The sequence below is a fragment of the Numenius arquata genome, chromosome 9 (assembly GCF_964106895.1).
Source record: "Numenius arquata chromosome 9, bNumArq3.hap1.1, whole genome shotgun sequence".
Classification (NCBI taxonomy): domain Eukaryota; kingdom Metazoa; phylum Chordata; class Aves; order Charadriiformes; family Scolopacidae; genus Numenius; species Numenius arquata.
This window is the reverse complement of record NC_133584.1, coordinates 23,149,663-23,162,657: the sequence shown is the minus strand read 5'-3', so window position 1 is coordinate 23,162,657 and position 12,995 is coordinate 23,149,663. Positions and strand designations below refer to the sequence as shown.

Sequence of the window (12,995 nt, the reverse complement as noted above, 5' to 3'; positions counted from 1 at the left end):
TCTTTACTCTGTGCAATATCCTGGTGGTAACTGAGGGAAGGTGTTTCTGCATCTGGAGGTCAGTGCTACTTCCTCCATTTTTGCAGAAGGGAATCCAAGGCACAGACTTGAACGACTTGTTCAAAGTCTGACAAGAAGTCTGAGGTGGCACTTGGAACTGACTTGCCTTTTTAGCTATGGATATAAAGATGCCATCGTGCTCCTTCCTCGCACATTCCTTGCACATCAGCCCCAAGCAGCCAAGGTGAACTTGCCAACTTTATCTCAAGTCCTGGGAAAGGCTACGTCTCCCTCAGCAAGACAACACACCAGAGATGTCCGTGTCCTCTGTCTCACAGGAAAATGTAACATGTCCAGGAACGGTTACTTATGCAAATTTATATGCTGTGAATTAGCTGAGGATGAAATTACTTTTTTCAGAGTTGTCACCTGCAAAGTAGTTTCTTTTTAATCTTCCACCCATCTGCTTTAAAAGTAAAAAAAGATTTTTAAAAGCGTCATGGCATACTTTAAACGCTATTATTAAAAAAACCACCAAAACAAACAAACAAAAAACAACAACAACAAAAAAACCCAAACAAACCAAAAAACATCAAACCAAACCAGAAACCATCTGTTACTTTTACAATATGCTAGAAGCAGTGGTCTTTTCACACAGCTTAGCCCCAAGGTGAGGACAAGAGAATCGAACCACTTACACAATAAATACTATAAATAAATCCAATCCTGGCTCCAGATAGTTTCTTGACCATTAAAAGAAACAACAAAACCCCAAAACAACAAGGAATAATAAATCACTCTCGACAAAGTAAAACCACCTTTAATTAAATTCCTACATAAAACAACATTTCTATGCAAAACAACTGTTTAGTCAAAAAGTAAATATATATACGTTTAATTCTCTTTCAAATGTCAACAAGAATTGAGAGCTACCAGTGTTCCTTGGAGAACAAGCAGTAGTTAAAGTCTATCTTGCTGATGTCCAGAAACAGTATGTTACATCTTTTAACCAGCAGTTCCCTATTGCACGTAACAGATTTGCTCTCCATTTAAGCACCTAAAAGCCTGGTACCTCACTAAATAAATTAAAACAAATCCAGTTTCTTCAGCAACCATCTTCAACATAGAGATCTCGGTAAAGCAACATTACTGCAAGCTTTTAATAAATACAGAAAGAAAACATTAACGACTTCTCATTGGTGTTTTATGGAACGATCTTTTCCCATAAACACTTGCTTTTCCAAACATTTGGGTTTTTTTGGTACGTATGCTCTAAAAATCACTATGTGTAGTATATTTAATGAAAACTTTCCAGACGAATTTCCATGTAAGGCTGTAAGGAGCTTCTTGCTGAACCTGAAATAAACGTGCCTCTTTCAGGAGTTGAAAACAAAGCCCCAGAGGCCGAATGGGAGACCATTACCAATGGGGGATTCTCAGATGTGGTTGGAATTGGCCTAACCTTCCTCTTACTGAAGGGCTTCTTTTGTGTGTGTTATGTCACAGGAACAAAACTGTGCAACCCTGAACATCTGGACACTGCATCATTTCCAAAGGTCTCTCCCCTCCATACACTCCATCTCTCCCCCCTCCCCATCTTACAAATATCTACTTTTGGCAACAGTATAAGACACGAAGAAGCAGCTCCCTGTGGTACGATGATACTGTGGTTGCTATTTACAGTAGAATTAATGCATCTGTGCCAGTAGGGCAGAGTTCATATGAAAAATATACACAATATGGTCATTTTTAGCCAGATTAGGATATAAAAAATTTTTACTCTTCAAGTCCTCGCTTTAAACAAAGAACATTTCTGTCAGGGGTCTTCAAACCTCCTGAGTATGTTAGAGTACATTACCCTAACGTATAAAAACAAATATTTACATCTCCATAAAGTACCAAAGAATTTTTTAAAATGCCTAGTAGCTCTCAGCGTGCAAAGTCAGCAGGAACTGATTATCCAGGATGTTCACTATTTGTAGAGACAGTCTTGGAATCAAGCATTCAGAAGCAGAGTGCAAAAGACTCAGGAATTATTTCAGCCCATTTCTTTTTGTTGTTGTTTTGGTTTTTTTTTCTTCCGTAAAATAAGTTTTGTTGGTCCATTCTACAGCTCGCCATCAAAAACACTTATCAAGGTAACATTCAGCTTAGTGCAAACGCAAAAATCTTCTAGGATCTGTAATCTTTTCGAACAGTGTGAGCCATCCAGTTCACTTTAGTAGTCCAGCTTTCCCGCAGTGCTTCATCAAACTTCTGCTTAAATTGTTTTAGTGCTTCTTCCTCACTCTTCCCTAAGGCAAGAGAGTCCTAAGGTGACAGGAAAACAAGTACCGTTAGGAATTTTAAAAGCCAGAGTTAAGGCCTCCTTCACCTTTCAACACAAACCACATTCTGGTTTCTTCTGTTTTGACGCTTTCTCATCTTTTATTCATTAAGCAATACATCAGTGGTATTTTCTAATACCACAATATAAAACTAAGGAAGAATTAAGCAAATAATTTTCACCTTCACAGGTCTATGCTTGCTCACGAGCAAAGACATAAAACACCCCTCAAATGACTACATTTAAGATGCAGGGATGCTGAACTCATTACAAAGTAGTTGAAAGGCACGTATATTCCTAGTTTTCTTTGACCACTAGGACTGGCTACAGACCTTGTTCTATAGAGCTGAAAAAGAAAGCTTTGAGAACTGTGTGGAAATCTTGAGAGAAATGGGAAAACAATAAAAATATATTCATCTTAGAATCAAAATTCACATACTGGAAAAACGCTGTAAGTTCTGCTGGGCTGTAAATCTTACTTTACCTTGAGATACTGGATGTCCTTGACAGAGGTTAGCTCCGGAAGCCCTGCAGTTAACATCAGTGCAAAGAGTGTAATAAATAGGTTTCCATGTTTTCTCAGAATCAAGTATGCTTCTTCACAATACTGGCGGAACCTTCATGTTCGACCACAAAGCACATGCAATGAAGACAACACATGAGAACTTAGACAGTTGATAAATACATGTAACTATTTCTAAAAATTGTTATCTGGTCTGACACACGTATCGTAGGAACACAGTAGCAGAAAGGACAGAGATGTCTACAGAACCTCCAATGTATTCCAACAAAAATACCCCATGGCTTTCCAACAAGCCCTTAGAACATCAGTACAAAAGACCAAAAGCTTTAAAAAAAAAAAAAACAAATCAGAACAAAACAAAGCACTACTCTTCAGAAAGAGCAAAAAATGCCAAATGTAATGCCAGCACCCAATCTCCCTGAGAATTTGTCAGGTGAAATGCTCTGATGATCCCATCTAGTGGGCCTACAAACCCAACCTGTCTCTGTAAGGTAACTCCTTCCTGCAAACATGGGCAAAATTGAACAGAGTGCCAGGTCTGGCATAAAGACCCATCACGCAGACACCTAAGAGCTTGCTCAACGTCCCCAAGTGTGCCACTGTCCTCTGTCTAATCTATAGATTTCCACAGGAAATGGGAAGAACCCTTCAGACTAAGATGGCAAGTTACACTTCGAAGAATAAATTCTCTTCTGAAGCATCTTGCAAGTGAAAGTGGAATCCTCCTGCTAGTCCACAGCTCTTGCAATAGCACAGTCACCCAACAGCCTTTACTTCACGATTTTAAAAATGGAGCTACAGGTTCATTTCCTTACTCCACAGTAGAGAAATGGGTCACTGACAGCTGATTACCATTCTTCCTTGACATACCATTAAAAACGTATGTACAGTTTCCTCTATCAGAAGTAGCCATAAGATTTATCAAGCCATACCTAAGTACTTCATTTCATAACTCTGTTAATAAATTCTTCCTGTGAAAACTGATAACGAAGTGAGAGCAAAACATTCAGAATGCCCCTCCCTCCCGTCAATTGGTGGGAACGATACAGAAGGGAAAAAGAAAAATCTGCCTCAACAGGTAGGATTCACAGAGGGTAGTCTTCCCTTGCCGTGTGCTTCCATGTTCCATTGCAACTCTCTCTAAACCAAGGTGGGAAGGGGCATGCGAAAGTGTTGGACTATGAGCTGGTGGCTTCATAGGCCCAAGGACCTACAGCGGGCCAGGGCTGATCAGCACTGACTGTGCTCTGAGAGACAGAAAGGGCAGAAGGGAGCCTGTTTCTAAGCCCAGTGCTTCATCTCTCTTGAATATCAGTCTGGAGAACCCCTCCCTAGTGCCCAGGGCTTCTGAAAGTAACGAAAAGTGAGCCCAGAAGAATCTGCCATCTGCTGCTGTGTCTTTCCACTGCAGAGCTGCGGTATCTGATGTATGAAGTAATTTGTATACATATTCCATCTCAGGTAGAGAAGTAGATAGTACTGTAAATGCAAGTTAGCCCACTTCCCCACAGGCACAATGAGCAAGCCAAATCCAGATAGGTTCCTGGAGTGCTGGAAATTATCACCAGAGATCATCTCAGTTACAAAAGGAAGAGATCAAAATAATACTCACCGACCAAATTTTTCGGTGTTCCCTGTTTTTCCTTGTTGAATAACATGAATGAAATCATAGGTGAGTATGAAAGGTACCCGTTCCCTTTTAATTCCAAACTTGGACTTGAAGTTCCCAAGAATATGCCCAAAATCTATATGAAAGAGCTAAAAAAGCAGAAGTGGAAATTTATTTCTTCAGTGAGATACTTCACTTTTCTATTATCTCTACAGGATGCTGGTATCAAGAACAGTTAACTCACAACGCTACTCTCCACAGCCCACGATTTCAACCCTTTGCAAGTATATAGTTTTAAAACATTTCAAGATTTATTTAAAGTCAGTGATAACATCCATGCTCTTAGGAGTGACCAGTGCTACAAATCAGTGTGCAAAAGACTATCTCAGGTTTAAGCTTCTGACATCTGCCAACAGACATCATGTTCGTAACATCGGAGAGAAAATGAGCCTGTGAGGCTCAACATCACTGTATCCAAGGGCTTCCTACATAAAGTCAGGAGGCAAGGCTGTTAGAATTTAAGTTAATCTCAAGGAATCGTGACAGTTCTCCATTTTAGAATCAAAAATAAGGGCATTTCAGCTTTCTTTCAGTAGGTAAAAACTTAAAAGAATACTGTAAACGCCTATAGAACTTTCATTCACCCTTGCTAGGTTTCACAGGCAGAATAATTTAAATAAAATCAGACAAGTTACAGTAGAAACTAACAATTAAAGAGGAAAATACATTTCTAAGAGTTTACCTAGGTTCTAGGTTTTGAAACTTAGAAAGTACCAAAGACTTACTACTCAGTATTATGCCGGTACCGAGTTTCACATTAAAGATTTCTGCAGGGGTGGGCTTCAGAGACTAACTTCAGGAAAACTACACTGCTCAAAACTTCAATTCATATATTTTTAAGGATAGTCTTTTGCAAGGTACTCTAAGACTGCTTTTATTCAATTAATCTGAAGCATTAACAGGCCTTTTGGATGTTCTGAAAAAGTTCTGTAGAACAGTATCATTTGATATAGAATTGCTGACTAATTGGTCAGTCCTTCCACCAGCCTTATGTTTCCTTTCTTTGAAGCTCTTTTCAATTCTCAGTAAACAAAGACATCAGTTCTAACAACGTGTGGTTTTAATTTTACTGAGACACTAAAGAAATTAAAAGCTCTCAAGATCATTCTTGCACAACAGAGATGCCGTAGTTATTCTGCCTATGGAAGAGATTTTTACCTGACCGTTTTTTCTGACCATGATATTGTCACTGTGTCTGTCACCAATTCCCAATACGTAAGTAGCTACACAGTAGCCAGCACAAGACAGAGTAAATTCTTCAATGGCTCGATCCAAGTCATCTCTAAAAAAACAAACAAAAAAAATATTAGTGCATACTACTGGTAATTCATGTTGTGCCTTTACCTCAAAAAGGATTTCTCCTTGTTTAAACTAGAAGCCCTTTAGGATGCTGTAAAACTAGACTTATTTGGGCCACGAAGACCATCAGAGGGCTGGAGTACCTCTCCTGTGAGGACAGGCTGAGAGAGTTGAGGCTGTTCAGCCTATAGATCAGGAAGTGTAGCAATAGGACAAGGGATGACAGTTTTAAACTGAAAGAGGGGAGATTTAGATTAGCTATCGGGAAGAAATTCTTTACTGTGAGGGTGGTGAGACACTGGCACAGGTTGCCCAGAGAAGCTGTGGATACCCCATCCCTGGAGGTGTTCAACACCAGGTTGGACGGGGCTTTGAGCAACCTGGTCTGGTGGGAGGTGTCCCTGCCCACGGTAGGGGGTTGGAACTGGATGATCTTTAAGGTCCCTTCCAACCCGAAACATTCTATGATTTGAGAGAAAATACTGTAAAAAGTAACTATGGAAAATAAAAGAAATACAAATATTATGAATATGAAATTATCCAAAATACAAATATTATGAAAGGTAACAACATCAAGACTTGAGACGCGTGTAATTTTCTTGGGTTGGTTGGTTTGTTTTGTGAAATCTAGCACGGCTTACTCAGCAACATGCCATCAAAATGCTACAAATGCCAGAATTGCAGCTGGAATGTGGCTTGAATTCCAAAGAGCACCATGAATCTAAGTCAGGATTGGACATATTAGAAGTAGTAACAAACCTGCCAGAAGAGCCACACATTCAATATTGAAATAGAAACTTACAGGAATTTTGTAGCTTCTACTATAGAGGAGAAAATAACTGTAGCAATTACCCTAAATTGTATTCCTTCAGCCAGTTTAAGAGAGCATCTTTGTTGAAGGCAGCAGCGGCAGCAACGTTGCTACTATTTAACTGAATGTCAGCAATGGTTTCTGAACTAGAAACAGCCTCAATAAGGCCAGAGTGATCTCCAGTTGCTAAACAGCCATATGGCAAGATCCTGAAACAAACACAGATTTGTGTTAAAAACAAAAATAGTAAGAATGTTTCTTTAGTGTATCAATATTTTGAGAGGGCTGAATACTCATGATAACTTGAACATTAAACTCTCAAAGGTTAACATACAAATATTGCTTGCAAAGTTAAAATACCAGCAATACATTTAAAACGTTAATTTTTCCTAGTACATGTATGGAAAAAAAAAAAAAATTATAAGCAACTCCAATTTTTCCCTTTTACTGGGGAACACAGTTACTTGTGATGTTACAGGAGCAACCATAGAGGGAGCCCTTTATTTTCATTTGTTATTTAACTGGCTAAACAGACAGTAAATTACACTCATGCTCATTCTAGACTAAAATATTTGTGTAAATGGAAAAGAGGATCTTGCCCTTTCCCCTCATTCTTCCTATTTCAACTTAAAATGCTAGAAATCCTTTTAAGTATAAACGTAAAAACGTTTTCCAACTCTTTACTAATTTGAAGCGTAAGAAATCTAATGAAAAACAAGAATACACCTTTTAACCCACCTGCTATATAAGAATATTCCTGTGCATTCGTATGCTATGCCTAGTAAAAATACCTATAACGATATCATTGCATTAAAATAGACACAGATAAAGATATGAATCAAGGAGAGATGTGTCTAAATAGGTAGGTGTATTTTTCCAAAATGCTTCCTCACTCCGGATGCCCAAATTGCTAAATGGAACAGCAACTTAGATGGAAGCTCAAGGCATGCAACGGAAACTTAAAGCAAACTCTTCAAAGGCACCGCATCACAAGTCGAGGTGTCTACTCTCGTGCCAGGCATCCAGGTCCAGAGTATTATCTCCGTTCTGGTCTTGGATCCATGCGTAAAGGAATGGCTGCCCGTGCAGTACTAACTGCAGCGCACAAGCTACAAGACTAGCACTCACCAACTTACAAAGCTGGATACAGTATTGCAGGACATATTAAAATTTGTGTGTGTTTGTATAGAAGGAAAAACACTGCTAGGGGAGCTGACATTGGTATTTATATACAAAACAGATAGTAAGTTTGATTGCTGCAAAGCAGAACCACATCTCTTAACTGACACAGCCTATTATCCCAAGCCATAGAAGAAAAATAAATAAAATTCCAGATGAAATTGATTGGAATTTTTTGGCATAACAGCTATTAGGTAACTGAACCGCTTCTCTACCTCAGTGATAACACACAACCGAAGCGTTGCAAGTATTAATAACTAGATACTTAGGGATTCTTCTCTACTGGCAACAATGGGAACTGAAAACCAGATTCAACAGGGTAATTAGAGAACACCCAACTTCAAAACAAAACAAAAGTGCAGATTTGGAAGCTTCTTCCCGTTTCTCCTCTATTTCCCAATTAAAAACCCCAACACTCTAGACCAGAGGGTTCTCACAATGGACAGAAGGGTATCTGTGATTACTGAACAGCAGCGTTCATGATACAAGGAAGCACTGCCCATCCTTATCACGACACGACAAACGTAAGCCAAATATTGCCAGGTTAAAGTGCACGCTGGCCTTCTTCCATGGCATTTCAACCCACCCTACTTGCAGCTTAACTGGGCACACTTCCAACAACTTCCCCTTCAAAAGCAAGCAATGATGAAAGCCTTCAGCCCCTGGAGGACTGTGTGCTTACAACTGGAGGAAAAAACATCCTTGTCAGAGACAGTTTGACAGGAGTCAAGTTAGGGACAAATCCTCTGGGCCCTTTCCATCTCATCCTGGTCTCTCTGACTTCAACATCTGTCAGCAGGATATGCTCCCTGCTTTTTAATGCCAGTAAAGACCACGGGCAGATCGATACAGCAGGACAGAAAATTTTCTTCTTCCCCCCGTTTAATATTGTTCTTTATTTCAAGAGTTTAATTCTCCAAAGCAGTATCTTCCCAAATGCTACACCAAGTTCTGGTAATTTATCAACGCATTCTCTGTAACAACAGGTCCAATGCTTTAAGAATAATGACATTCTTTAGACTTGTAACAGATATATTTTTCACTATGTTTGTGAACTCTGATTTCATACACAGCCGCTTAACATCAGCCTTCACACACGTTAGGGGAGGTGAAAATGAAAACTCACTCTAAATAGGCAGTTGAAATGAAGTAGTAGTTTTGAGAACCCCTCTCTGTCCGTCCAAAAAGTAACTAAGTACTAAATACTTTTATGGCAATTTACCACAGCAAAGGTCACTCGGCATGGATCAAACTCCTCAAACTCAGGATTTTCTGTTGCTCTGCTACTTTACTAATTTCTCCCTTAACACAATTTCAATGCTGTAACATAGGGAAAGCAGCAGAAATACTTTTTGATGCAAGGATTACTCTCTGACGAGGTGCAACACCGCAGACCCCACAGCACGCTTGGGAAGACAGATGTTGCGCTCCTCTGCTGTGACATAGATTTTTAATAATTAAACATTTCTCCCAGAAATAATAGAAAATTAGGTCATCCACTATGAGTATGCCCATACACGTGACTTCAGATGTAGAATTTTAAGCATAATAGCTTGCGTAGTTGTAACTTTTTCAGGAGGTTAGAACCTCTGAAAGTCTCATTTTGTCACTCTGCAGATGCAATTTCAATATAAATACTGTTTAACTGAGTACGTTTGTTCCATAATTGCCCATATTTATAGTACAAGAAACAACTAGAGATAAGCTACAGAAAGAACTGAGGAAGTTTAGCTGCACATTCTTACTAATGTCTTAGGCCAACTATTTCCTGCTCAATTTTCAGGTAATAGTTTGTCTTAGAAATGAACAGGTAGGGTTGTTTGTTTCTTTTTTTAAGTATGGGGATTAATTAGAGAATATGCTTTTTTGCTTTTCCAGTTTCTCTCTAGTACTTGACTGACTGATGTGTAGGGTAAAGTGACTCTGAGCCAGACTACTCTAAATGACAGAGCAGCGCAGGTCCAGGGTGCTGGTCTGGGCTGTCTAACGGTTGAGTCTGTACCGAGAAGCGGATGCAATTTACATCTGAAGTCCTATTCAGTTGTGCACTCCAGAGTCCACCCAGGATGAAGGACCTACTGGAGTGCACTGCTGCGTCCTCCTGCAAACATCCATTTCCTTTTCCAACAAACCCTGGTCTCGTTCTGGTACTTCGTCAGAGTGCACTCACGGGAACCTAGACAACACAACGCACCACGTGTGGAAGAGGCCAGTTTACCCATGAGACAAATTAGTTGACAGTTAAAAAAACAAACAAACAAGCAAATCTTTCTCCTTCTTCAGCTTTGGAGATCTCAAAAATTCCATATATATTATATTTGGTGTTCCTCTCCATAGCTGAGCAATTCCATTGGGAATATCATGCTTGCTTTAGATACAGACTGGGCTAAGATTTCATTTTAAGTTACTACTAGATGAGTGGCTGTGTATTGCAGTGCCATTATAAGGAAACAGATCCTATCCCAAACTCCTCGATGGCAGCATATTGGTTGCCATTTGATCCATGCTCCATAGAATGCTGTACAATTTGCTTGTAGCGAGATATTATCGATGGGAAGAGAGAGGCAAACAGCAAGTGCTTCTGCTCTTACACTGGTGAAATAAGTGAGAAGCCCTGCTTTCACCTGAATGGCATTATCAGACACTCTGTAGTGGGAAAAAAGTTGAAAAGCACAAAATCCGGTATGCATCCACAAAAGAAAAAAGGGAAGTGACAGCTTCAGGCAAACTAAAGCCCCAAAGGATGATACAGGGCAAGAAAAAAAAGACTCCTCTCATTGGTACGGATGCATGAAGTAGTATCTTTCAGGAAAGCAGATCTGTTTGACACTACTTTTTCGCCTGACCCCATGCCTCTTACCCAAGCAAAAAGCAGCAAGCAAACAGGTTCAGATTCATGAACAGGGTAACAGAACTCGTTACCACTGCTGTTAACAGATTTTGGAGTCAGCCCTTCTTGAGAGGCACGCAGACTGCAAACATGGAGATCACAAAGTCTCACTCTCTTAGCTGCATCCTCATGCTCCAGGCGTTGAGTGCTGTTTTGTCCAACCCTGTTTTCAATTAAGGCCATTTCAGAGCTTTCCCTTGGCAACTGCCTGGTTAATCTCTCTTTGATAGAGATAGAATTGTAACCCTGCCTCAATCCCAGCATTTTATTTTATAATCATAACTATGAGAGGATGAATGGAAGGAAGATGCTCCCATTTAAGTAAATAAATGGAAGAAGCCAATTATAGAACTTCAATTCTCACTAGGAACTTCCCCTTTCTACTTTTTTTTTTCCTGAGAGTTTTATGAAAAATCTTGGACATCAGAGCCACATTTTGGTTTTCCTTTGTTGAGTTTAAAAAAATGCCTTAGTCAGGAAAAGCATATTTGATGACTCCTAATCACTATTCCTGTTCGCTAGGCACAGTGTGTGGCCCAGGCTGAAACCACAAACGAAGCTTCTGGGAAGGCAGCAACCAAAGAATGCCTCATCTGGGATTCCACAGCTGCCAGAGGTTGTCCTTGCCCCCAAATGCTCGATTAGTCTCCTCACAGTCTATTTATTAACGACATAAATTATCTAGAGTTTCCTCAAATCAGTGTTCAACTTAACACACACTCAGCCACCTCATCACAAACAGACGCTTCCAGAAACAATTTATTATACACATTCCTACTTTACCCCATACTTAACTCAAAGGGACCTTTCCATAAGTAGCATAAATAACTAGTTTATAATCTTACTTATCTGTGCGGGCTGATGTTATGTGCCTTATGAAGCTCATACTACTATGCTTGAACCACAAAAAAACTGAAATGAGCTCAAAGAACATAAATGAAGTATTTCAAGTAATATTTAAATAAGTACTTCTAGCCTTATGAACAGCACTTACAAATTAAACACAAAAGGATTACAGCTCTTTCACAGGCACACAAAATAGAATTTATAGCTTCCAAATGGTTTATAATAATGTGATACCCAGTATTTTTAGAACTGTTTTCCTAGAAAGAAATTAGAATTTGAGAACTATATTAGCTAAAGCTGGTGAATAGATTTGTCTGGAAAAGCTCCCCACGTACTAGAGGGCTGTATCATAACATTGAACAATGTCTGATACTGTATCTCTTTGGAATACTCCAGTATTCCTACAAAGAAGCCACAGTTATCTTAGCAAGCGTATGAAAACAAGAAAGCTACTTTGCAAGAGACTTTGGAAGACAGAAAAACATTTCAGGTCTGAAAAATATTTTCTGACATCCAAATAGTGTTTTACCACAAAAATAATGCAAAGTGGAACTTCAGAAGGTACACTGAAGATGTTCACAATGACTCCAAGTTTTCGGGAATAAACAGCGATAAGAGGACTGCTCACAGCAGGAAGAAAAAGTGCTACTACAAAAAATAGTTGAGTTCATTGCTAATTACACAACCAATTAAAAAGTGAGTAGCTTACATGGGAGGAAGAATTGCCCTAGACGCTTATCTAATGAACTAATAAATAAATTAAAATCCCACATCCCTCCTCATCATTCTGAACGAGTTTTCCAAATGCTAGAAACTCCTGCACTCGTGGCACCTTGGAAAGGTTCGTTACTTCCTTTTGAGAGAAGCAGCTTTGCAGCAGCAGCAGCGCAAATGAGAAGATTCTTCTCAAATGCAGTATTTCTGTCCTAGCAGAATACTTATGAGTTTTCACTCCTACTGTAAGTTTACAGCCTCACAAAGCCTGCCCAAAGGAAGCAGAAATGGATGATTTAGCATGAAATATGGGCAAGTTCAGTACCTTGAAAACCTCTTTAGTACTTTAGTACAAATGCACTAGGATATTGTGCTTTTTCTCCACTGACTTCATAATTGACTGGGTTAGAATTACTTCATTAAAATGGCACTGAAAAGTGCAATTTTAAGGAAGCTACAACATATTTTTTCACCAAAAAGTATTGTTTCTAAATATATCACCTTTTCTGCCAACCTTACTATAGAATTTTGTCTTACTGTTGAATGACTATCCACTATTTATCATGATTCAAAAACACAACTGAAAAGATAAGATTAGCAGGTGGTAAGCATAAAACAGATGGAAGTACTTTTTCGTACATGCGTACAAGTCTTTCATTGCAGGATACTGCCAAGGCTAAGAACACAAAAATTACTGTATAGACTCCAGTGATCAGCCACTTGACATCAGCCTCCAGG

The 12,995-nt window shown here is 39.3% G+C and overlaps 1 protein-coding gene across 1 annotated transcript in view; it reads right to left on the bottom strand.

Moving 5' to 3' along the window:
• Positions 1 to 805: 805 nt before the first annotated feature.
• PIK3CB (phosphatidylinositol-4,5-bisphosphate 3-kinase catalytic subunit beta) overlaps positions 806 to 12,995 on the bottom strand; it is a 46,300-nt gene continuing 34,110 nt past the window's right edge. Inside the window, exons 18-22 of the mRNA XM_074153277.1 lie at positions 6,670 to 6,837; positions 5,677 to 5,800; positions 4,462 to 4,607; positions 2,811 to 2,943; positions 806 to 2,310 (exon numbers count right to left, since the gene is read on the bottom strand). Coding sequence (XP_074009378.1) covers positions 2,173 to 2,310; positions 2,811 to 2,943; positions 4,462 to 4,607; positions 5,677 to 5,800; positions 6,670 to 6,837 — 709 coding nt within the window. The 3' untranslated portion in view covers positions 806 to 2,172. The remainder of the gene's footprint in view (positions 2,311 to 2,810; positions 2,944 to 4,461; positions 4,608 to 5,676; positions 5,801 to 6,669; positions 6,838 to 12,995) is intronic.